This window comes from Oreochromis aureus, linkage group 20 (genome assembly GCF_013358895.1).
Source record: "Oreochromis aureus strain Israel breed Guangdong linkage group 20, ZZ_aureus, whole genome shotgun sequence".
Classification (NCBI taxonomy): Eukaryota; Metazoa; Chordata; class Actinopteri; order Cichliformes; family Cichlidae; genus Oreochromis; species Oreochromis aureus.
In genome coordinates this window covers 29614785-29642350 of record NC_052961.1, presented here as the reverse complement: position 1 = coordinate 29642350, position 27566 = coordinate 29614785, and the positions used below count along the sequence as shown (strand labels likewise).

The following is a 27566-nucleotide window of genomic DNA, read 5'->3' as shown; positions in this document are numbered from 1 at the left end:
ATGGCAGCATTTCATTCTCAAACTGAGCCTGAGTTGAACTGTACCTTTAAAACGACTTAGAAAGGTTTTAATAGATTATCATGGATGGTGCTTCATCTATATAGAATGTCCCAAGGTTCCTTTTTTTGCATTTCTTTAGAGAAACGAATAAACCACTGCAGTGAAATTAAATTCACTCAGCTTTTAAAAGTGGAAGCAAGGCAGAATTAGGCACACAAACACACAACTAAAGACACAAAACTGTGAGAGGATATGAATGGTTTAATAAACTCATATAATACATCACGGGTCTGATGAATTAAAGTCATGGCCAGGATTACCTGAGCATATTCCTGTGTCATTAAAAAAATACAAATCTATAAAGCTCAAAAGAAAAACAAGTGAGTCAGTTCTTCTTTCAATCTGAGATCAAAACAAGGACGGTCCCTGTGCACCTGATTCAGCTCACTTCTTAAATGACTTCCAGTCTTTTTAACCCTTCAGAAGCTAGCACGGGTTTGGACGTAACCTGATCCCCACATTCAGCTGATGGAGGAGTGCCCCTGAATGCATCTTTACAAGTCAGATTTTAAGAAACATTTTCCACTGATCTCATTCAAGTGCTGTCAAAAATTATCTGCCCCCTTCCTGATTTCTTATTTTGTAGCACAGTTACATGCCTCACACCATCAGGCAAATTTTGATATTAGTCAGAGAGTTTTAATGATGTCATTTATTAAGAGTAAACAGCCATCTAAGCCTGATGATCTGAAACATGTAAATGTGAGAAACACACCAAAAAAGGGGGAATCATGAAGAGCGCAGATACTTTATCACAGCGCTCATAAATGACTGAATTGAAAGTGCACCGCCTCAGCCCGTGGACCTAATATACACACTCATTTCTTGTTTACTTCCTCTTGTTTGTAGCAGTGCAGAATAATAGTGTAACGGATCACACCGCAGATAAATAGCACAATAACAAAAAAATAGCACAAAAAAAAGGCATGCTAACAGCAAACCATCTCTTTCATAAAGCAAAACAAAAATGCAACCACAGCGCTGCCTTTAGTGCTTAAGTAAATGCTTGTCGTCATGTAACGGTTTTACCCTTTTCCTCCCACTCTTCATCCGTGGTTGACCAGCAGGTTCTGAGAGAGAGAAGAAAGAACAGAGAATTAGTCCATCTGCACAGCAGCCACGCCTGCTGACCTTTGAAGGCGTTCTTATGTGGAAGGGTTGTCCCCGTTTTGTTTATTCTCTGCCACCTTTAACTGACCACAGCTGAAAGGTCAGGCGGGTAAGACTAGGGATTACTCCGGTAATGGAAATAAGCAAACCCAAAAATTAAAAACAAACTTCAAGAGGTTTACGAGAGATTCTTAACTTGTTTTTGTGGTCCCTCTTTTTAAGTTTCTGATTACAAATAAAGCTTACAGCTGATCCTAATGGCATTCAACTGTCCCATACGGGGCTTCATCATTTTGTCAGATATTTAAAAAAAATCGATGCTACAAGATTTAAACAACTGACGAGTGGAGTGACTATCCCTGACCATCTTGAAAGCTACTTTCAGACTTACAAACTGCAATTAAACGTTGTTGTAGGCCAAGAACACACACACTGCACACACTGTGGACACACATCCAGCCCAATGGAGAAAAACTCCACCTATCAAACTGCTCAGGTAATGCTTTACAAAGAGCCCTGGGCACTGACCCAGCCTCCAACCACCACAGATCTGAATTCGATTAAGTATCCCACCGGGCCCAAAGGATGCGTTGCCAATGTCCCAGTGCCAGATACTACAGAATCTCCCAAGAGCTGCTGGGTCTATGCCCTGACGGACTCTTTGTGTGGCATTAAAGGGACGATTTCAGGCAGGTGGTTTTAATGTTGTGGCTGATCAGCACACTGTGTATTTAGTATTTGTATGAGCAGCACAAAACCAAACAGGGATGAAGGTGTCAGTGTACTGGCCTTCAAACATTCGTCGATCTAAACCAATATAATTTTAAAAAAGGGTTTCGATCATACACCTGATGCTTCAAAGCTATAATATGGTCCTTGGTCATGAGATTCACAATTGAGAAAAAAAAAAAAAAACTTCAGAGAAAAAGTCTCTGTCGTACGAGCATTTTTCTGCTGCAGTTGTTGCAGCTTTCAAACAAAATGACCTCCAAGCTCCAGCATGCGCAGCCTATCAGGCGTACCTTCCTGCTATTTAAAAACAGCTGCATGCAATTGATCCAAGGAGTGCAACCTTCATCCTTCAACCTAAGATCAATGCGGTCCTTGAAACCCTAGCAACAAATCGTCCTGGAAAGAAGACGCGTCTGACACCATCATTCCAGCGACCTTGTCTTATGTACCATTAGAGGGGTTCGCTCAGATTGTGAGCTCTCACGTGAAATGGCAACGATCAATTAACACCTTGAATTGCTGGCACAGTGATTCTAAGAGCGATTCCAACAAACTAAACTAATCTCACGCTAATTTGACTTGAGCCCTGACATCATACAGAGCTGTTCCTACAACCTTGGAAGGCAGCTTTTTGAAATGCTAAGGTAACACATTTTACAGAATATATACAGGTATAGCATATGAAACTAATGGAAAGATAATTGGCCTCATATGTGAAGGTCTTTCAGAACTTTTCCTTTGAAAACAGAGACATTATCTAACGAGATGACTCCTAGCTATTATATAAGCTCATTTCCACAGGAAAGTTCAACACTCGCTGTAAATGGAGGGTCAGATATACTATGATTATTTTTCAAGTGCAAATGTGAAGCATTCAAGTACAAGGAAGCACATGTAATGCATTCATAAGACTGCAGCACAAGTGAAATTTTATCGAGCGTTTGCAAAGAGCGCTTTTGTAGTTGACTGAATTTTTCTTTTTTTTCATGCAAATTCTGTGGACAGAGCGTAATTAGTATTCCCCTGGATTTATTGAGGTCACACAAAAAACGGCAACAAAAAGGAGGGTGTACCGCTACATGTACAGACAACACAAACTATGAAGGAATGTTGTGTTGGAAACAGAAACAGGTGTTTACCTTCATTTATTTATTTATTTATCTTTTAGCTAAAGGCCCCAAACAGACATTACATGTCTCTCGCTACATGGATGTTCCCCTAAAAATGAACAGCACTAACTCGTCCTGATTCGCTCATATTTTTCAACTCAAACTGCCCATTAAGCTTAGTTCTATGATCAGAAATCATCTATAAAAAAATCTGTTTTTAACTCGAGGTTCTTTATGGTAAAATGAATGTCTTGCAAATTTGCTTTGGTTTCAAAAAAAAAAAAAAAAAAATTGATCCAGCTCTGCCCCACTTGGCCTCAAAGACTAGACAGCAGCAGGGAGGAGGGTGAGCCCAAGTGGAACGATGCAACGAGCTCAATTGACTGAGAGCTGGGGGCGCATTGACCTGAAGCCGCCTGCTAGACAGACTGCGTATATGGATGTGCTATATGTGCATGTGTGTGCAGAGAGCACGTGGTATCTGTTCTAAGCACTGCAGAGTTCACTCCAGCTGTGAAACTCAAACCATTATAACCACAGAGAGACTTACAGAGCAGTGTGATCAATATGACTCCCCTCTTTTGTCCTCTCATCTGATGCCTCTGGTTTAGTCTCCTCATCTCCCATTCCCTTTCAATTCTTCTGTCACTTTCCTCGACTCTTCTATTTCACTGATTTTTTTTGTCCTTCCAATGTCTCTTCATTCTCCTCTATACACTTACTCACACGAGTAGTTGGTGTTCATTTATAATAATATAAGTCATGAAGGCGTATCTCCTCTCCTGTTGTTTACCTTAGTGAAGAAGATATCTAATACTGGCTTCACTGAATGCTTCTGTACAGATTACGAGCACTTGCTGAAAAGCAACAGACGTTAGTCTTGACCATGAAAGAAAACATGAGTGAGTTGGACACGCAAAATAGAAAAACAGAACAATGGTAGCACACAGTTACAATCTGTACATGTAAAATGACAAAGAAAAAGAAAAGCAGTTATAAGAGAAAGACAAGAACTCTAGTTAGAAATGTACAGCATGCTGAACGGCATCTTTGCAAACCAGCTAACAAATGAACCGTGTTATGGCTTTAAAACATTGACATGGGATCTTTTACAATCCAGGATTACCTTTACCTGATCGTTTTTCTTTTGTATGACTTAAATTTTCAAAGCAGATGGACTCTGTTGTCAGAGTCTTGTGAGTGTTTAAAGCAGGGAGTCAAAATCCACCTGGTTTTCGATCCAGCTCACTTGACGGCTTTGGTAAATGTAAAGGAGGGTATACATTTGGACTTTTGTTTCATAACTGTTGAAACATTTCTTCCTGATTGCCATTTTTTTGTTTTTTTTTTGTTTTTTTATTGTTTTCCAAAGTTAAATATTTTCTGTGAATTAATAAAAACTTTGTTTTATGATTACGAGACAGTCTGGGCCGTGAACTACAGGGACTTTCTCTAGAATTTGACACAATTATTACAATTTAAGAGAAAAAAAGACTCACGCTGACAAACTCCTTTTATTTACAGCAGCAACATTTTTACACAATGCAGAAAAACTAAGATGTAATGCTCAAATGACCCTTGTTCTTCACTTTAAGAATCTCAGGGATTAGATATGTAGCTAAACTTCAGAGAGGAGATGTCACCGGTCCGGCCCACTCAAGCTGAAAGCAGGCTGCATGTGGCCTGTGTAGCATGACAAAGTTTAATCTCACACAACAGATTATTAAAGAGATTAATTAGTGCTCTGACTAGTTCTGAAAACTGTATTTTCCACATCTACTGTACTAACGAGCAAAAAGAAACTAATGGATTTCCCACCTGTTGCTCTAATCTATATTAACGTGAAGAAATCTAATGAAATTTGGCCCTTTAAGTTGTTTTGGTTAGGGAGGATTTGTTTGTTGTTAAGTACAATATTAAATTAGTCGTTTAAAAAGCAAAAAAATGATTTAATATGAAAACAATATGAGCAGAGAGCACTTACATGTAGAGGGATTGGCTGTGTTAGTTCAGTGAGAGAGTTATTTGTAAAGAAAACACTTATGACTTATTTTTATTCTGTTAAATACGAATAAACTTATAACAGAAGTGCTGCCACAAGTCTGGCCAGAAAGAGAGTACCAATGTTTTTATTTGGTAGTTCAGTGAAAGGCTTCAGTTAGTTAAGAGTGTGAAGAAAAAAAGATTGTGTTCACGTTTGCAGTTTTGTCTTGTTATACAATATTTGAAATTTATAAAAACAAAACACTACATTTTTGGAAATATTTGAGGGTTTTTTCTTGTTTGTTTTGTTCTACTTGAACACTTAAGTGGCCCTCCAATGAGATGACAGTGCCAGCAGTGGCCCACAGCTCATTTACGTTTGAGACCCCTGCTCTAATTCAAGGCACCTTTTAAATTAAAGTAGTCACTGACTATGAAGACTTACTGAGGTTTTTCAGACCAGCTAGTGCCTTGGTAATGTTACAGTGAGCCTATTTTCAGTTCATGTGGCTCCGACTAGCAGATTAAAGAGGCAGAGTGAAGGGACTGAAGAGAGGAGAAGAGAGACCCGGGCTGACCACTGTAGGAGATAGAAAGATAAAAATAAATAACAACAAAAAGTCAGGAGAGGTAGGAGAGCAGAGTCAGGCTGTTCCCCACTCTGCACCCTGCCTGAGAGCCTTGACTCAATTGGAAATCCATTTTATCTGATGACTGGCAGGCAATTGGGGCTCCCAGGTGAGGCTCTGCGGTTGATAGGCCTGACCACTCCACTGCTGAGGGACAGAGGGATGAAGATGGAGGGGAATGTGGAGGAGAACACGTACTAGATTGGCTCCACTAACAAAGTTCATTTTAGGCAACCTAGATCATCACTTGGCCTCCACTTCTATCAAAAACAAGAAGTAGGAGGGGAGCTACTAAGTATTTTCACTTAGTGGAAAAAAACCTTCAAAGATATAAGGCCGAGGAAAGCAGCAAGCCATCTGAAAAACAAGACAAAGATTCCAGCGTTTTCTTGATAAATGACAAAAAAAGGAGAAAGCAACTGTTACAAAAGTGAATTCAAATTTTACGTTGACAAACCCCATCTGTAATTATATGCCTCACAAGAGAGTGGAGGATGTTTCGCAATGAGTTGCAAGACACTAAATTAATAAAATAAGTCTCTTTAGAAGAGGGGGTCACTGCAAATCAATGTGTTGTTGTGAGTTATTCTGATTGATCCAAGATTTCTATCCTAATATGACTATTGAACTGAAAATCAGCAGGGACAGATATTATGTGGGGAAGGCCTTATTCTAACAATATCTTGTCAGAGAACGGAACAAAAGGCAGAAACATCCAAAGAAGAGCTTTGAACGTCCTTCAAGAAGCTGGGAAACTATTCCTGAGGAATGCTTAAAGGAATGACAAGGAGGCTGCCTGGAAGAAACCAGTGGGTCGTACCAAAAGTGATGTTGAAGCATGTAAAACTACAAACTCTGTTGTTGCTCCATGCAACGCATTTCTATAGATATTTGCCCATTTCAGTAAACATCTGCATCTACTTCCCATTTTCCTCACAAAATCTAAAGAAATGAGACTTTTATAAATCCAATAAATGAAGTTCAGATGTCATTGTTTAGTACAATAAATATAACGTGCTGCTTTTTGTGGATTTGTGGGACAAAAGAACGTCAAAAGCCTGCAGTACATTTATATGAAAACAGGTTTCACATGAAAACCAACAGCTCTGCGAGCGGGTAATAAAACATTGGTATTTATTTATTTACAATAGGGCCAGAGAAGAGACGGAGAGAAGAAAACAGATATTTTTAGAAATACAGGGTGTGAATGGAGAGCAATCACAAAGGAAAGGCAGGCTTCAAATCATAAAGGAAAAAAGAGGAAGTGGAGAGACAGACGGATTGAGTCACAATGGGACACAAAGGAGAGGCTGGTAGAAAGTGGACTGCTCCGATAATGTTGTGGCTGTTTCGGGGTGACAAAAGCCAGTGAAAGACCCACCTAAAAGCCCCGCTGTTGTCCTCTCTTATCCCAGCTGGTGGTCTTGGTTCCACAAAACCTCTTCCTAAGCACACACAAGAGGGGCCGATAAAATGCCGACCAGAATGGCGGTCTGGTGTGTGCCCAGAAAAAAAACAACAACAACCAAAAAAACCAACTAAGTGTGTCAATTGCTTATGCATCCTAGGTGGCTTTCAATAGTGCACAATACGGCACCGTGTTGAATTATTATCGGGACCCCCGTTGGAGCAAACAGAAAGAGAGAGACAGAGCAGGGGGTCTGGTGGCGCGAGCCGACGGGAGTGGTGGCGCTCAGAAAGGTCAGGGTACAGCGAGCAAAGAGCACAAAAGATGGTGAAAATGCTCCTCAGGAGGCAGCTGAGAATACCCTCAACTCTACCCCACCCCCACAACTCTGCCCTTGTTTGAAAGCTTTGTGGTGTCTGAGGGCCACCAGATGAAAGAAGAAGCAGAGGCTCTGGATATGGTTTGATGGGATGTTCGATCGCTCCTCGCACCACGACAAAAGACAGAGAAAGGGAAATACAGAGACAGAGAGAGAGGGGACGTGCAGGAGGAGAAAGAGATGTGCTACAGCTCTTAGAAAAAGTTCAATGTTCAACAAAACAGCTGGTATAAGTAGTTGTACGTGCTTGCACTATGATTATCGAAGAAATCTGCAGACCAGAAAGCAGAACTTTTTGACTGAAATACATAACGTAAGTCTTTTAATTGCAATACTCTTTTTCATTAACACCAGTTGCATGAGGACTGGCCAAATCCTGATGCTCTCATACTTATATTGGAACCCTACTAAAAAAAGTACCTGGTTCCAGGTAATGAAAAAACCCCAAAATTGAGTCAAGCTAAGCCAAGCAGGTACTAGTGAAAGAGAAACATGTGTTAGCCCTAACAACCTGTCCTAAAGCCCCGACTTCTGAAGTTAGAAAAGCCTGCTGCTTAGTTTTCTTTGTCACAATATTGAAGAATATAAGGCGATGGGAGACAAAACTTCACTACCCAAATAACTAAATGTACAGAACCCCACAGCACCGAATAGCTAGATTGAAAAATATAACCCACAAAGAACAGAATACAAGACAGAGGAGACAACAAAAGAGAAAGAGCGAGAGCAGATAATGATGCTTGGTGGAGATTGGTTGTGATCGGCTGTACAATGATCAATGCCGGCTTGAAAGGAGGCAACGCTGATGGTTTATGAAGGAGGGAACAACTGCCAACAGTATGAAAATGAAATCAATAAGTCAGCTGCGGTGCGGGGGAGAGAAAAATGAAGGAAGCGGGCGAGAGAAAGCAAGGAAAAAAAGAAACAGATAGGAGACAAGACGGAATAAAACAAGAGAGACAAAGAGAGCGGGAAAGACGCGGAGAAAGAAAAGAGAAAGAGTTGCAGACAGACGAAGAAGCGAGATGAAAGGTGCTGGTTTAAAGGAAGCAAAGGCAGAGAAACTAAACTGACAGATGAAGGAAAATTCTTTAAAGAAAGATTTTTTAAAAAACAGAGTACAGCAAAAACAAACCGATGAACATTTACACTCACGAACTGACAAACTTTTGAACAAAACCCAGATCCTGTAAATATAGCCGGGCGTGTCTACTGTGTATATGTGTCTATATCTGATTGTGTCTATAAAAAGGTAAGTCTACACATGAAAGGTGAGATGATTGATGGACATTCTTTCTCTCCCCCTTCACTTTGGACATTTTGTCAGGCAGAAAAACAAAGTATAAATGTTCCAAAGAACAGAGGCGTATTTTTTTATTTAAAAACACACATTAGAGTGTCCTGAAGTCCATCCCTCTGTTCTTTATAAAAAAGGCTGTTCTTCACTGACTCAGATATCCATGACAACAGCATTAAACTCTCTGTGGACTCGACAATAAACACACAGATACACAAAAACACTCTGAGTCACACGGCCGACATGCAATGAGGCACAAACAAGTTATGTTTTATATGTTTTTCTGAATTTGTGTCAGCAAAAGTCTTTAAACACGAGGCAATGAATACAAAACGTGATAATGTAACAGCCAAAAACAATCTACAGACTCCAAACAAACTGCAGGGACAGGAACTTTGTGTTGTTCTCAGTGAGCATTTTGACCTTTGCATCCACAGGCAGAGTGACATACTCACTGCACTAATGGAAAAAAAGTTTTTATACACCAACATCACAGGTGGAAAAATGGCTTTTTATGTTCTGTATATTTTTTAGTTTAATAGGCACACAGCAGCATAAATGTTATAATCTTCATATATTTATATGTTTGCAGTAATTTGATCAAGAATCTGGAAAATTAGAAAATGCTGTGCATAAAGCACAAATTATACTGGTTGAATTTTCATCAATAACTTTTCAGAAGTTGCTTGTGAGAAAGCATTTCTTATAGATTTTAACATGACAGTTAAAAACAGCTGATCGGCCTTGGTCTCACAAATATATTCATACTTATTTTACATTTTACCAATGTACATTTAGATATTTGACTCACGAACTGTAAGCTTGTATCTTCTCATGTTTACGGTTGCTTTATGATAATGATAATAATGATAGTAATAATATTTCACCTTTCTTCTCTATGTAACATTAGATGAAAAACCTGATATGTAACATTACATAATGACAGTCATAGTACGTTTAGCTTATTGTGAAAAAAGATGAAAAACACTACCTCCACAATATTTTAAAATGCTTTAAAATCCTGTAACTTTGTTCTGCAGCATTACAGATTTCCTGGAACAAGCAATGAATCTTCTATCAGATAAGACGTCAGAAGTTTAAAAACAGATATGTCAGGAGATTTCAAATTTGACATCATTTGGGTCTTTCTTTTCAAGTCCAGGAGTCAAAATGTGTTTTTATTATTTCAGTTTTTAAATGAAAACATTTGGTTTTAGAACCAAACTAGTAACATAGAAAAATAGAGACAGCAGACAGCTTTAAGCTTTAAAATGGGTCAAATTTGATTAGAATTATTTGGGGTATATTTTCACTGATTCATCAACTCAATGTCAGTGTACAGTAAATGTTACCCTACACCAAAGGTGGGTAGAGTAGCCAAAAATTGTACTCAAGTAATAGTGACACTACCTCAACATAGTTTTACTCAAGTAAAAGTAAAAAGTAGCCATCCACAAAATTACTGAAGAGTAAAAAAGTATTTAGCAAGAAAGGCTACTTGAGTAGTGAGTAACTGATCATAACATCTGATTCAATCTTTAAAAATTAGATAATCAGACAGACAAAAATATAACGTTTAGTGCAAATTTTGGTATTTTAAAGACTGAAAAGGAAAAGAAAAATGCTTCATATAAATAATGATTACAAAATAATAAATGTAAGCAGAAGAAACACTTTTCCAAATCATTATTAAACTAATATTTAGAGTAGTCATATTACCTACCTCTATATATGTTATGTTATATATGATACTTTACTTCTAGAATAACATTAAAAGAACAAATGTCACTTTGACATAAACTAAGTTTGTGTTTGTGTCTCATGCATGAAGTTACTCACACTGAGTAAAGTAGCCAGAATATTTTCTCAAGTAAGAGTAGCGATACATTATAATAGTATTACTCAAGTAAAAGCAAAAACTACAGTGTAGTAAAACTACTCCTAAAAGTAATTTTTTTTCTAAAAAGTTACTCAAGTAAACGTAACTGAGCAAACTGAATTAGTTACTACCCACCTCTGCCCTACACTGAACATTACATGAAACACGTGACAGCTAGCATCTAAACTCTGTATCAGTGTCCATTTTAGCAGCGTTTAAATGAAGACTAACAGAATAATAGTTCTGTAACTTCTGCAGGATGTAAGCGTTAAAACAAAATCATGTGATCTGCGTTTTGCTGGTTAGCTAGAAATTACTTCAGACTTTGTGGGGCAAAACATGCAGGAGTCCGGCAGGAAAATAGTGCTAAAAAAGCATGGTGGTAGTTGGTTTATTACATGCCAAACTCATAGTACCACATTAATAATAATAATGATAATAATAATAATAATAATAATAATAATAATGATAATGATAACCTGTTTCGGTCAACAGACCATCATTACACAACATGTTATACCACCGTGTTTTGTTGAGTCTTTGTCAACTTTTGCTCAAAACTGTGAGCTGAGGGGGAGAAAAAGTTCAACAGCTCTTTAAGACTTTTTTCCTCAGTGTCTGTAGGCAGTCACGGTTAATGAGGCACAAACAGACCCACAAGCGAGAGCAGAACAGAAACACGAATCTGACATAAATGGGCTCCAAATGAATGTCACTTTTTAAAAATCAATTCAACACCTTTCATAAAAAAACCACTGAACACTGCTTCCTTACAATTTGTTATGATTTAACATCTTTTCTTTGTAGGTTTTATTCCTGTTCTCTCTAGTGGGCAGGAAGTCACAGAGTCACAAATAGAGAGCTAAGAGATGAAAAGTACTATCTGCTCTATGGTACATCAACTTTGCAGAAAAGTTCTGCCTTTGGAAAGCGGATATAAAAGCCCTGCATAGACTTCAGCCCCAATTAAAGCAACTCACACTAATTTAGAAGGTTGGTCTGAAACGCCTATGCCCGAGTGTTTAATCTCAGACGGTTTATCTCTGAACAAATATAAAAAAATGAGAGAAACTCTGGTCGTTAATTAGGCCTAGTTTTAAGAAAGCTACGAGACACTTTGTAATATTTATTCATGCATAGCAATGAGGTGAAAGGAGTCCAACTATTTGTTCGCTTCATAAATTTTGTGTCAAAACTTGAGGAGTACATACTTAAGTGAGAACGTGCGTGTGGTCAGCAGCAGGTCCAGCAGGAAGCTGAAGCTCCTCATTCTTCTTCATTAAGTTTTGACTGCTGAGGGGCCAACGTCTATGCCCCTTCCTCTCTCTCTGTATGTGTACATCTCTTTATCCCGTGCCCATCTCCAACCCTTCCTCCATAAACACTTATCTCCTCATGGTATCCACTCATCTTCCCCTTCTCGCTTTTTACCTCCTGACAGTCACCTATTTCTCTCCCCATCGTCTCCCCAACTTGCCTCATGCTGCCTCCCCGTCCCTCCTCCTTTCTCTCCTTGCCCTCATCTGTCCAGCTTCCCCCCCTTCCCCATCACCTGCCTCCTTACCTCTATTCTTTAACTGTCCACCTCCTCCTCTTCATCATTTTCTCCTTCTCCCATTTTCTCCCTTCGCTTCTTCAATTGCTCACTGTTTGCTATCATGTTTTTTACTTTCCCTCGACTCTACTCATTCTTTCTGCTTCCTGTTTATTTGCCCATCTCTCGCTTCAGTCCTGAACACAAATTTCATCTCTGTTTTCTTCTCTCTGAACATTTCTTAGTTTCTTTAGGTGTTTGTTCCACTTAAACCAACTTCCAGCCCCTACATGTCACCATTTAATCTCAGGTTTAACTTCAAACCTTAATGTGTCTTTTCATTTCTACTCCATCTCTTTCTGTGTCCGATGCTTCTCGAGGCCTTTCTGTTTATTTCTCATTGGCCTTTCACATCTAGCCTCCTTATCTAGCCGGCTCCAGATCTCTCTGTATCCACGACGTGTATTTTTTCCTTCTTCAGTCCAATTCGCTGTCTTGAGCCTCTTCTTTGTATTTTTCTCCACTTTGTTTGTCTATTTTGTTATCTACCAGCAGAGTGACTGAGCTGCTGTGATCTCTGTACCGGCATGACTCCTGTTCAATCAACAATAAAACTGAAGGTAAAAGAAAAAAGAAATCAATATGAGGTTTTACACTGCTGTGATTCACTGGCTTTGCGAAAGTCGCTGTGCATTCAGATCGGCTACAGATACACATTTATCATCAGTATATCAACATTGTCAGTGTGGACTTTCTTTGAGAATAGACTTATCAAAAGAAGATGAAACAATTTTCTCTTTCCCCTTATCTTCTGGTGGGCTATCCACCGAGAATCATACCAGCACACAAAGCACTGTGTGCCGCAGAAACTGCACAGAGTTTCCGGCTCGACAGGCCACGCCGTTGTGAATCACAACAGTGTTCCTTGCTACAAAAATGCTACACCATTTCTCTTTATGTCCACAGGAAGCTCCTATTCACTGACTACAACGCAGCCCTGCAATGAAGCCACCCAGATCCCTTTTCATATAAATGAGGGAGGCTGAGTATTGCAAACATTTCTCTGGAACAATGTCAATTTAAAAAGAAAAATTACATTTTACAATTCACAAATGGTTCATTTACCATCTCATCCATTTTTTATAGATGGTCGTGTTATATCACATGTCTTACTCTTAAATTAACTGGGCACATTAGAAAAGTGAGTGATGCTGCTGATCCGAGGAAAGCTCCACTTCACACAGACAGGTGTCCTGCCTCTTACCTGCCCACAGTCTCAATTGCTACGACTGTCAGTGACTGCTTAATGGTCTAAGGACCTACTATGGCGTTTTAGATCGAACAATTATAAAACAAACAACTGAAAACAAACAGAAACAAAATAACATAGAAAGGAATTTAAGGTATTAATTATGGCTCCTTCCTTAAAACAAGGCTAATCGGTCTCAGTGCGCTGGGTTATTTGGGTGACTCTCCTACGCCGTGATAGCTGACAACTCTGACATCTCATCACCAAGCCCTCCAACTCCCCACTGCACCTCTCCATGGCTGTCAGGGGCAGAGGAGTCGTCAACGTGGACAGCTAACAGGCTACACGGGAAAGGCAAGAGTCTAAGATGCGAATGTAAAGCACTGGAGAAGAAATGAAACAAAAACTGTGCATTTGCGCATCATTTATCATAACCGCAGCTTTGCACAAATATCTTGGTGTTATAGCTGTTAAGCTATAAAGGCTGGCTTCAGCTTTAATGCAGTTTCTACCTAAGGTACTCAAAGAAAAATTCAAATATAACTAAGTTTGGGATACAACAAGCCACGCCTGTTGATGGTCACACATAGTGACATATATCTGCATCTATATTTTCCCATGTTAAGAGCACACTTCCTGGTCCACAAGCCAAACGACTTCAAACGCGATGTTCCCTGATATTAGACTGAATCATGAATTCATTGCGCTCCATTTGCATGTTCAGAAACTGCTTGTCTAACCAATTTTGATGTGGGAGAGGCTTCAATTCTCCATAACCACAGAGACCACATGAGCTGTTTAAATCTAACATCTGAACATTTGAAGTTGACAGTGATGCACAAACAGCTTGCTTGCGACTTTGTTTCCAAGATTTTGATTTCACTATTGGTTAACTTTACGCACACAGTATCTAGTATAATATTTATGTTTCCGTGAAATATGTTTCGTATGACACAAACTTACTAAGGATCTAAAGCGGCACATTATTTAGATGGTTCAGATTAAAGGACTCTTCCATGTGTATTTTCCATCTTTCGGTACATTTTCAGTCTGTCCCGTTTCTCTGCTCAGATATTCCAAATGACTTTTACAAATCGCTTTAGTAGCGCACTCTCATGTCTGTCTCGTTTCTTGTCTTTCACTCCTCTCTCCATGGTGAGTGTGAGCGTCTGACATTGATCAGAAGCAGGCTGTCTCTTAGACTGAGGCTAAATGACTTGAGAATCCCACCAGGCACACAGACAGCATGTGTGTGTGTGTGTTGTGTATGTATTCACATCTGAGAGTGCAGATAAATGACTAGAGAATCCCACTGAGTGTCTGGACAGTGTGTAAGAGTTACATGTAGTAGTGCCCACATCAGGCACAGCCTCCCAGAGGATAATGACTAGAGGTTGTCTGCACCGTCTCTGCAGGCTCTGTGGGATCCCCCTCTCATTTGCCATCAAACACACAAACACATGCACACGGGTACACATAAAGATGGAAGTATAACCCAGCAGGAAGACGTCTGCGATATGCATGTCTGTCTACTGACCTGCTGTGGCACTGATCAAAACACATCACAGTCACCTCTGCTGAGAGACAAAAAAGGAACGGGACCAATTTTGTCCCAATTAAGCCCTCTTTCACTCACTTAAAAGCTCAGGAATGAAAAGTCACCATGTGTTCCTCTCCCCTCCGAGACGTCCTTATTTCCTATCATTATTAAATAACTAACCAGCTGTAGTGTAATCCCTCTTGCGTGGCACAGTCCACTGCAAAATTTTGAAAGGATTAAAACTTTGATTCACAAAACAGAAGACATTACTCATCAGCTCTGCTTATAAAAACAAGATGAAATACATTTATGAATTTTCCCCAGGCTCTCTGCCTACAAGCCTTCTTAAGATGGAGTCATTTTAAAATACATTAGAAGAGAGATGTTTAGTTAGTTAACAGATTTTATATCTGTACAAAAGCTTTACATAACCATACTTTTTACTCTCCAAAAGTTGAATCTGTTCATCTGGACGTAGCGTTTTGTGGGAGAAACGTTTCGTCACTCATCCAAGTGACTTCTTCAGTCTCAGCTGACTGCAGGTTTCCCCAAACCTTATAAACAGTACATTTGCATAATGACTGAAACCAGCCCACTGAAGGAACAATGGGCTGTGAGGTCAGTTCCTTAATCATAATTATGCAAATTTCCATGACCATTGATCAACAATCACTGACCAAAACCCACTGATCAAAGAACACTGATTAATGGCCATGAGTACCATTCACAGAGAGTTGGGGAATGGCTGCAATCACAGCATTGTAAGATGGCGAAAGATGTACCCTTAGGCCCCCTCCTCGATTCAGAGATGGTCTTGGAATTTGCATAATTATGATTAAGGAACTGACCTCACAGCCCATTGTTCCCTCAGTGGGCTGGTTTCAGTCATTGTGCAAATGTACTGTTTATAAGGTTTGGGGAAACCTGCAGTCAGCTGAGACTGAAGAAGTCACTTGGATGAGTGACGAAACGTTTCTCCCACAAAACGCTACGTCCAGATGAACAGATTCAACTTTTGGAGATTTACTTTCCTGGATGATTGAGAATGCATCAAGACATACTTTTTACTCTTTTACGCAGTCATAAAAACCCTCATTTGTCACACTATCACAGTAGCTGTTAGCCAAGCGGAAAGTGTTAGCTGAACAGTGTCATTAGCAGCTGATAGAGATTTTTAGTATTAGCACTGTTAGAGCTAATGTAGCTAGCACAACTAGAAAACCAAAGTCGGCCTAGCTGATAATTATGCTGCTCAAAGAAATGAAGAGAATGACACAAAGTCAGTTATGCTACAGCCTGAGGCACAAACTAAATAATGGTGACTGTGTGCAATGAACTTGTGACCTCGCTGCCATTGAAATGATTTTGAAAACAGGAAGCAGGTCTGTGACCAATCACAGTGAGTTGCTGTTTTTAAAGCGTCTTTGGTGCATCGAGACGCAGATAAAATATCAGTGCTATCAGTTTGGGATTGAATGGGACCAGTTTGGAAAATTTGTGCAATCTGTGATAACACAGTGATTAACTCTATTAGTTCAGCCAGAACCTCGTAGATTTGAAACTGAAATTCTAAAAAGGTCATACATGCTGCAGGACAGCACTTGAACTGCTAAACAAAAGAGGTGCTCGGCAATACCGCTTTTATCTAGAATACAACCATATGGCAACCAGCTGAGCAGAGCCCCAAAGAAACATGCTGCAAATGGGTTGCACTCATCGGTGGTGACGTACTCAGAGTGACTGCAACATGTAGGTAATCTGTTTGCATGTTTATATTACTTTGCAATTACTTACAAACCTTCAAATGGAGTTTATGGCCAAATTCTATGAACAAGGAACAAACGGCTGTCAAACTTCACTTCATGTCAGAAACACACATAACCAGCCTGCTGGAGGCACCTGTAAAGGTTTCTCAGGCTTTCTTGTTGTTCCCACTCCACTGCAGCTTTCATCCCTTTAATCTGGACCAAAGCAGGTAAAAATGTTTCACAATGGTCTTTGCTTAACAACTGGACAGACTGATAGTCTGTAAGTTAAATGCACTTCTTAAAAAACATAAGCAATCAACTTTGAAAACTATCCATGTGCTTCTGCTAATTGTTGTCTCACTAGCACTTGGCGAGTTTACTGTGCCACTGCTACTGCGCTGGGAAAAAGTTATCAGCGATAACCAAACTAACTGTGACAGCTTTTAAAGACACAAAACGGAGGAAGAACTTTATAAACTTCCAAATTGACAGGGTGAAAGTCAGGGAGATGCCTCAGGGGCCAATCAAGAGGAAAGACCTTGATGAGTAGGTTAAAGCAAGCTGCAATGTAGCAAGCTATTCACGCGCCACAAACACACAAGCATATACGTATTATTATGCTCTGCTGTAGTCTTTAAAGACTGTCTTCAAAGAGTCTTCCCTTCACTCCTTGTTATCTCACACCAGCTAATATACGGAGAAAAGTCTCCCACTCTCTTTCGCGCACACTCTCTCACTCACACACACATACGCAGACACAACAATCCTAGTAAGCAACAAATATAAGAACATAAACATCGCTGCATATTTAAAAATGTGAATTTATGACTGCATGCTGTCATACAAGTCATAACCAAAAGTTCAGACGCTGCTGAAAGAGCACACGAGTACATGTATCCGTGCACACAATACATCAGTACAACAGCAGAGGTATCAATGTTCAGCAAGCTGATTATCACACGTTGTATTACTGTGTTCCAGGGTAAGCCTCACTGCCCCTGAGCAATACAGAGGAGATGTGAGCAGAGACCAGCATGAGCTACAGTAATACGCTGCTCGAGTGCATAATGAGCAGCTACACCTTCAAATGCTTCTACCGCACAAACTTTGCGAGTAGCCCGTCCTGCAGCTTCCTCCTCACATTTTCTCTCTAACGTTCTGTCAACTTGTAGCTGCTGCAGAAATGTACAAAGGACTTTTTCAACGCTGTTAAATAAAACAGCGGTAGGTTGAACTCAATATTAGGCGGTGTCAAAAAGTGAAGTATAAAGGTTCAATTTTTCTAAGTGAATGTATATCTGAGTTTTCCATTGTGGATAAAAATATAAGGGAATGAGAGAGATAAAAAGAGTGAAGATTCAGTAAATAGTAGATAACCAAGCCGAATCATCAGAGACAGACTGATGATTCATCTCAGGAGCCCTACGACTACAGAAGTAAAAGAAAAAAAATTGGTATAAGGAATCCAGCCTGTAAAAAAATAATTTATTAGCACCAAAACAAAGAAAAACTAAGAGCTTAGAAAATGAGCCAGGCAGAAATGAAACTGACTTACTGGAGGTAAAGTAACTCCAACTAACTGGAAGTTAGATCAAACTTAAAAAGCTTTATATGCCTCTCTTATTCTTTTCAGTTGTTTAACTAAATGTATTCTGTGATATTTAATCATCAATTAACTTTGTTAGTAACCTTTAAACTGCCTTTTGATGCTCCAGCATCTATTTATATTTATATTTATCTTCAAAAACCTGCACAGGTCAGTGTAACGCGTTGCATAATTGGTAATTTGGTCTGGCTTGAAATTTTCACCGTCAAATCACTGCTTTTCTATGTGCGAGGCTGAACGGCAGTGCAACACGAGGAATTTTAAAAGTTACTTTAAAAATGATTTGACACTAAAGATGAAGGACAAATCTGGCTGCAATGCCTGATCACATAAAATACGTCCTCTTTACTAGGTGGAAAAAAGAGAGCTTAAAGACATGATAAATAAAATAATCACTAAAAAGCCTATAAAAACTATCCTCACTACTATATAATCTTATTTACAGTCAGACAGTGTCTACAGAGTGGGTGGTTTGGTTTCATACCCTCCTAAAATTCTGCAGATGTTATTGCTGCATCAACTGGGTGATGCTCTCTTGCTGATTTAAAATCAAATCAGCTACTTCATTAAGTATTCTTCAGTTCCAAAGAACATAAGAATGTTAATATAGGCACTTTCAATAAAAATATCAGATTTAAAAGATCCCCAAATACACTAAAAGGTCAGTTTATTAAGTACACCTGTTCAATTGCTTGTTTACACAGATATCTGCTCAGCCAAATGCATGGTAGCAACTCACTGCATACTTTAGGCATGTCAAGATGACCTGCTGAAGTTCAAACCAAGTGTCAGAAAAGGGAAGAAAGGCGATTTAAGTAACTTTGAATGTGGCATGATTGTTGGTGCCAGACTAGCTGGTCTAAGTATTTCAGAAACTGCTGATCTGCTGGGATTTTCAACCACCTCTCGGGTTTACAGAGAATGGACCGAAAAAGAGAAAATATCCATCAATATGCCTCGTTGATGTCAGAGGTCAGACGAGAATGGCCCGACTGCTTCAAGCTCATAGGAAGTCAACAGCAACCCATAAACTGGGCAATAGAAAAATGCTGCTTGGTCTGATGAGTCTCCTACTTCTGTTACAGCATTTGGATGGCAGGGTCAGAACAACATTAACAACAACAACCATCCTCTCTTGTGCCAAAGATTCAAGCTCATGCTGGGGATAATAGTGTGGGGAATATGTTCTAGGCAAAATCAAGCCCCTTGACTGAGTAATTAACTAACTGACTAATAGACTGAGTATCTTTTAATCACCTCAGCCTACCTGAGTATTATTGTTGACCATGTCCATGAATTTATGACCAGAGTGTATCCATCTTCCGGTACTAGTAAGGTGTACCTAATAAAGTGACCTGTTAATGTATATCCCTTTTTAACAAGTTACTATACCTCTCAACTGTCCCCAAACTGCATCTCAAAACACTGCACAGATCATTTTGTCTACCTTGTAAGTGTTCACAGCACTTTCAGGTGAAAGTCTGAGAGTGTCAGAAATAGTGTCAGTGGGGTCTCTGCTGTTAATTTAGTTAATTTAGTTAATGGCAAGGCAGCTAATCAGACGTGAAGAAGGCACTCTGCTGCTTCTAACTTTTGTATGAGAAACTGCGTTACATTGAATTATGGCTAAAAAAACCCCCAAACAAACAAAAACAAACACGCCACAGTGACAATGCTTGAAATTTAGCACTAAGCGCCACTGCCTGACAAAAAAATTGCTATTAAGGCAACGTATAGTTAAGGGGCTGTGTTTGTGTCACTCTTTTATACATTGTTTTTGACATAACACATCAGAGCATCTTTATTAGCGGTGCAATTTTGACACAGTTCTGGCCTCTGCGCAGAAAAATCAAAGTTAACGATAAAATCAGCCACATAACGGGAGCAAACTCTAAGGGTCCTTCTATTGTTGCAGGGACACCGTCATCATCAAGTATTCCCCTGCACTTCCTTTGATGACAGGAGTGCATTAAAGTGTTAGGTTGGATTATTTGAAGGCTATAGTTAAAATTTTTTCATGGCTTTATCTGGCCAACAGACAGTCCTTTTATACTGGGAACTGAAGCCTGAAGTCTCATTAAAGCCACCAGACTCTGTTGACAAAAACAGTAATTTTCCCCTCGCAGAAAACGGGACATGCTCGATCTGTTCATTTGTTTGTGGTATTGTGTGACTTTGGTGTTTTTGATTAAACGTGTTAAACTACCTAAGTCACTCAGCGGTAGTCCTGCAAGTTCAAATTACTGTTTTGGAAACTGGCATCAGCTTCCTGTCCTTAAAGGCTGTCTAACAGCAAGAGAAGCAATGGAAATATTTAAATATCACATATGCTTAAATCAAGGTGGCTTTCAGTGTCGTCCCAGTCCTAATGTATGCACTGCTCAGCTTCCATGCATTACCCCAGGCTGCTTCTCCAAACCAGGTTGTGCCGATGTCATCTACTGCAGGTAATAAATCGACTATTGAAAAGTAGCCTCGTATAGCCCAACTTAAAAAAAAAACAACCTGAAGCGACTATTAAAGAAGAACTTAGCAGTGAGGGGGTGGGATTACACATTTTTTAAGGTGAATGACTATTAGTTATTGTAATCTCTCCTACTCCTGCTTTAAATTTACACCCCAACTTTATAGAATAGAATAGAATAATCCTTTAATTGTCCCACAAGTGGAAATTTGGTTGTATCAGCAGCAAAAAAACCAAAACAAAAAAACAACAACACACATATACAAAAAGAACAGGACACAGAACAGAAAACAAAAAACACAATTTTTACATATTTACATCATGGACAATAATTACCAGAGCAGAGTATATTTATATATATTATAAATACTAGTATATTTATATACTAGTATTTATAAAAATGAATAAATCCTTACAAACAATCTAAATGCATTTTCAAAATAAAAGCACTTTTACTTTAGATTATTTTGCATCCGTAGAGGAACCAAAATGCGAAAACAATAGGTGAAGGCTATAGGTGGAGTACTCATAACATGAAAAATTAAATCTCAGATTTCTGTTTTCAGCGTTACATTTAAGACACATTAACACTTTGCACCATCCCTGACACTTTTTATTATATCTTTGCAGATCTGTAAAAAGCTCTCACCTTTTTTGCAGCATTGATACACTGCATGTATTCTTTGGCCAGGTCAGAACACTTTAAGGTCTGGTCTTTGTTGTCCCTGTAACAGGATAAAATCTGAGCCTGCAGGCCAGCACACACTGCCTCTGTGTTGCGAGGCCTGCAAAAGACAAGAAACAAGAGAGACGGAGTGAAAAAACTGTCATTTTTGTACCCGTTTCTTACTGCTAGTGTAAATTAGGCTTTCAAATAAAAAAAATAAAAAAGTAAACTCTCTAAGTCAGCTCATGGCATCACACCATTCATTCAGATTCTTATATCTTCTGTAAATCAACGTTTCATTCATCAGTTTAGCTTTGATTAGTTGGTGACATAGTATCAGTGTAACATGAATTCAGGTAAGTCAGCTGCTCAGAAAAAGAGAAAAACGTTGGGTCACAATTGCATGGAAACAAAAAACAACAACTTAAAAAAAAAATCAATACTCTAGCCGTCAGTTTCACATTCATGACTGATTTAGAGGGAAGAAAAGCTGCAAGAAAAAGCATCTAAAATGCATTTACAATCTATGAAAGTTTACAAGTAAGTATCCAAGAGAGCTGTCTATTGCTGTTTTGGTGGCAGCACGGCTATTTTCAGCAGAAAAGCTCCCAAAACCTGTTATTCACCAACTCTCCAGCAGCACACTGACAGACAGACACTAGCCTGTAAACAAAGGAAGGCAAAAAGCAGAAGCTGGCACAGACAGACAAGACAGAGTCAACTACAGTGACTACACAAAACTTCATCAGCTCACCTGGTTCATGGAACTCATTCACTGAAAACATTTCAGAAATGTGGTTCTTGGATTACAGTTTTAAATACTGACACAAAGAGCCCTTTTGGAGAACATTACACTCAAAAGGTCAGGTGTGGTATGCACATCATAGTCTGGCATCAAAACATATGCTGTGTGAAATTTTGTCATAATTACTTAATGACAATTTCTTAGTTATGGCCAAAACGGTGTTTCGGGAGGTCGCAGTGATTTTGTCCTTTGATCACAAAATTATAATCAGGAGTCAAAGTAAACATTTGTACCAGACAAATAAAAAAGGGCCTCCAAGTACTCCTGGGCACCTTATTTAAAAAGCTTTTATTAGCAAAGTGCATTTCCGAATGCTGAAATTATTCTTTTAAACAATAGCAAGCTGTCCGAAGAACTTTGTCTGAACTTTACCATTAGACAAATCCCTGTAAAGATAAAGGTTATCTACAAAGCATCCTGGCATGCTTAAAGAGATCATCTATGATGAATAACTGTTAGTAGAGGGGAAGAGGATCTTTAAGACTGCTACCAGTTTCTGAAGCAGCAGAGAACACGCAGGAAAACTAAGTGACAGTAAACTAATGAAACACTGCAGGTTAGATCACTCAGGCTTTGTGATCAGTCTCATTAGAGATGTGCTCACTTCCTGATGTAGCAGCACAAACAAGAAGCCCTCCGAGTATTTACTTTAAAGGCAACAGTGTTGTACTTTGTATATAAACATTATGTAGGAGTAGGTCATGGATAATAGGCACTGAATTGTAAATAACTGGACATGAAGCTAATAAGCTAATACTTTCTTTAAAGATATAATACATTTTGGGGACAACTTTAAAGAAAGGTATGCGTAAAATGTAAAAGTGAGGTCAGAGGTCAAGTTTGACATGTTATTTTAAATCTTTATATTGTACTTTCGACATGTTGACAATAAAGTTTCAAAGTTATAAGGCTTTTCATCAAATTTAGGCCGATAAATCATTAAGATGACATTGAAGCCGTTAGTGAAGGTGAGCCAAGTTTTAATGAATTGTTAACATGAGCCCACTCTACACCCTCGCAAAGCTATCGTGTTTACAGACAGAATGACAACACGCACACAAGCAACACTACGAAAAACATAACATTATTGGTGGAGGTAACAAAAACGATCACAACACTGATATATTTGGCGAAAAGTGGGGAAATGCAACAGTGCAGCAGCGAGGACTCTGGTCTATCACAAACTTCCATCTGCAGAAGGATCTCACAAACAATTAGAAGCTTTCATATTCTCTTCTTATTTCCTCTGGATGTGGAGGAGAGAACAGGACTTCTACTGAGCAGTCTTAACAACATTAGCTGCATTGAAAGCTGGCTGGACTCAAAAAAATGATTGTGAAGGGCGATTAAATCAGGGAAGCTTTTTCATTTTTTAGGGACTCCCCCCTGAACTTTTGGATCCCATCTCGTAACGCTGATCAACTATGATCACACCATCAAACATTAAGACTGCATGAAGTTAGCAGTGTGTCCAACTTTAATCTCAGCTGTGTTAGAGGAGGTTTAAAAAATAAACTCACTCTTTAAATTGGGATGTTTACATGTTACTCACTTCATAAACTGATGTGAATCAAACAGCACAACTTCAATTTGGCAGCTTTGCAGCAGTTTTTTATACTGGACCTTTTGCATGACACATGAGAAATAACTGTACTATGCAAATCACAAATATGCCATTTCCTCACTTAAGTGTGGGGGGGATAGCAGTGGATGGTGCTTCCAGTGCTCTGGCACAACTACACTTTCCACGGCTTTCTCGTTGCTTTAGAAGCTCTTAAGCCTTCTCAAAAGTACTTCTCCTGACTCTCCACAGTTTTTCACCTTAGGGCTAAGATACTTTATGAACATCTTTACCAATTTCAATTGTTTCCCCTGTCTATACCTGTAACAATACCAAACAAACTGTAGTGTTTAATTTCGAACACTTGTTTTACAGCTGTGGGTTAAAGATGTCTTTTTAATTTAATTTTGTCTCAGATCAGAACAAAAGAAACTCTTTTAAGAAAAAGTAAAAAATTGGAAGTGAAGATGTAAAAACAATTCACACCTAGACGTGCCAACCTGTTTGAACAACCTATGGGGTGTATGGTACGTGCCTCACTGCGAATCATACAATTAGCGCTAAATCGTACTTAATTGAGTGGGTAGGATCATTCTGATCAAATACAGCAGAAAAGTGTGCTTTGAGAGATTGAATTAGCCGTGTTTAATTTGATATGTGGGCTGTATTATAATTCGTCTTTGCCTGTCTATCTGTGTGATTGTTAACTACGACAGGCTTGCTGCCTGGGCGCCTTGCAGTAATGGATTCTGACTGATTGAAGCAGAGACAAGCGAGTTATGTACACCCACGCAGGTATAGACAGGCACGTGCGCACACGTACGCTGTAAACATCAAAGGGCGCCGTGCACGCACGCACTTCCCTACATGCCAACACGTCGATCTCCGCACTGTGTCCCTGCTCGCTTTCTCCATGAGGAGCGTTTAACACCGGATTTAATTGAAAGCCAAATTAAAGGCTCTTTTTGACTTTGACTCATGAAGAGAAGCTGACCCCATCGTTTCAATTACTGCATATCCATATCCATGCAAACACTTTATCATCAGGAAAAATATCATGGATGCGGCGACGGAGTTTATCTGAGCGCAGGTGATCGAGGTTAAAGAGGAAAACGAACAGAGACGAAGAGGAAAAAACAGAGGAAGTGAGATAGAATGATGGAAGGGATGGAATGAAGCATCAATTGGCTTTCTTTTAGAAGCCCAATTGAAGAAGATGACAGCCTATCAGATTACTCGGTTCCCCCCAAACAACCTCCAATGGTTTCTCTCTCCTGTTTAATCGCTCTTCTTCCACTTTTCGCCTTCTCTCCAACTCTGTCTTCTTTTTTACTTTTTTCTCTCCCTCGCCCGCCCTCCTCCTTCTCCTCTTTTTTTTTTCTTTTTGGTCCCACCATTAACAACACAGAGAGTACGACACCAAAGCGTGCCATCTTTATCTCCCCCTCCGTTTGAGGCCGCCAAAGATAAGGAACTCTCCTTTAATTTGAAATAAATGGCCTTCATCAGGGAAGCCAAAGCCTCCTGATAGCGCTACGTGGTTTATTAAAGGCGCTTGAAGCAGAAAATTGGTTCAGCTGCAGCAAAAGCTAAAGCTCTGTCCACATGCTACACCAAATTGAAGGTGAGGTCTTAAATCAACAATATTAACTGAGCCGCTTACGAAAATAAATAAATAAGAGGAGGAGAGCGGGGTGGGGGGTGGTGGGACTTCTTTCCTTTTTTTTTTTTTAGCTGGAATGAGGTAAAGTGGCATCTCTGACAGCCCGCTGAGCCATGTATGGGGTTGTTGTTGTTCATTTTTGTGTGCGCGTGCTGCAGAAGCACTCTAAATGCGAGTGGAAATAGCAATTTTTACTTTTTTTTGTGGTGGTGGTGGGGTACTCCACGCATCTGTGAGCAGTAAATATGACAAAACATAAACAGTAAGATTAGTCGCTTAATTAATGGTGCTGCCCATTATTTTTAATCTCCGGGAGAGAAGGCGGAGGCGGGCAGAACACAGAGGCCTCAGACTTCTGGACCACGCAGCTTACCAAGACAAAGAGAGGGAGAGAAATGAAAGGGTGAGAAATTGGAAAACGGAAGAGACACGAAAACACACCAGCGACTACAAAAGCCTCCGGGAAAGCTACGAGACTGATAAGGAAGATGCTTTTATCGCCTCGAAACCGCGCTTCTCTCAGAGTTAAGAGTGATGTTTTTGTGTTTTTCCTTAATGGCTTTGGCTATACATATGAGGCATTGTTTGTCCTATACGCCATTTTATTTCTATCCTGTCAACTACAAAGGGCTGGTATCTCTAATGTGTTTCAGGCAAGTAATTAGAAAATCGTGTTAACATCTCATACAAATAAGCACCCGAGGAGAGAAAAAAACAAAAAATGGAGAGAATGAAATGCTATGACGTAGTGTAGGAAGTCTGGAATACCTCGTGTGTGAGCAGACACATTGCTTTGTTATTCCAATAATAGCCTCCAACTACAATCATGCTCTTAACATGAGCTATATTTCAGAATTAAATTACAATAAATGCATTTTTTAAATTAATTGGAATTAAGGCTGCTTTATTTGACAGCACCACAGGCACTGACCTGGATTATATGTCAGCTACTTTTGTATATAATGCTAAAAAAATAATCATAATTTATGCAAACAAAATAAAATCCAAACAATGATTTAATGTTATTTGATTTTGTTCTTATTAAGATTAAGATTATTAATCTAATAAAATTAACTTCTCATTGTGGCAGTAGTATGCTATGTGATGTCACAAAAAACCATCAAAACTATGTCTTTGTCACATGAATAACAATGTTTTGCTCTCTTTTCTTTCCATAAATTTAAAAACAAAGCAGGGTGTGATTCAGGGCACTGCAACCATGTGACAGACAATTTGTGCAGAGTCCTGCTTTTCCCTGTCAGCCTCCGTAAACCAATCAAAATACCAAGATGGGGATGGTGTGATGAAATGTTGTGTAGAAAACAAAACCATATGGATCCAAATGCAGCACTCTCGAGATGGAAAGAAACTTGAAACAACCTTTAATGTTTCTTGGTCGAGTAAACTCACAAAGCCCAAAATTTAAAAGCTAACAGGGCACGAAGCCAAACTTCCAGAACATACTTGAGAAACACGGGCAAAGCAGAGCAAAGGAAACACACGCAAACAACAACGCAGCACAGGACAAAGGAAGACTGACAAAATATACAAGAGGTAATGAGGGAAGAGGTACAGGTGGGAACACAGCTTAAGATAATTAACATAACGAGACGGTGGGAGGGAGGGTGAAAATCAACACATGCACAGGGAACAACAGTTACCAACATAAAACATCTAAACAAACTTAACACAGGAGAAGACAAAAGAGTAGAGAGGAATGAGACTGATGAAAGAAACAGAATGGAAAGACAAAGGGAAATAATTATAAACCTGAAGTCATCACTGACTTAATATAACACTATTAACAAGACTAGAAAATAAACCATAGAGAATATATACAATCTTAAGATAACCAAGATGTGTAAACCCAAGTAAATAAAAAACAGCAACTCTATTTATAGTAAAATAAATTCTGACCAAAATTCTAAAAGGAATAAAAACCTGAAACATCAGCAAAACCACAATCATAATAAACGCAAAACCTCAAACACCTGGGTCCAACGACAAATGGTGGAAAAGCAAAACAAGTCCACAAATTAAAAGCTGATCTAATGAAGACCACGTGTCTATGTGCTCCTGGTAACAAAGAGTTCTAAAGAAGTCCAATCTTTAAAAACTAAAGACAGATTCGCTTTAAACCAGA

The 27566-nt window shown here is 39.2% G+C and overlaps 1 protein-coding gene across 4 annotated transcripts in view; it reads right to left on the bottom strand.

Annotated features, from left to right (window-relative positions):
• Positions 1-241: 241 nt before the first annotated feature.
• LOC116311213 (MICOS complex subunit mic25a-like) overlaps positions 242-27566 on the bottom strand; it is a 72376-nt gene continuing 45051 nt past the window's right edge. For 3 of the 4 annotated variants that reach the window (XM_039604390.1, XM_031728270.2, XM_039604391.1), the window contains 2 exons: positions 21377-21512; positions 242-1130 (listed from right to left, as the gene is read on the bottom strand). In XM_039604390.1, coding sequence (XP_039460324.1) covers positions 21420-21512 — 93 coding nt within the window. In that variant the 3' untranslated portion in view covers positions 242-1130; positions 21377-21419. Of the gene's footprint in view, positions 1133-21376; positions 21513-27566 lie in introns of all 4 variants that reach the window. The other variant, XM_039604389.1, reaches the window with a different exon arrangement.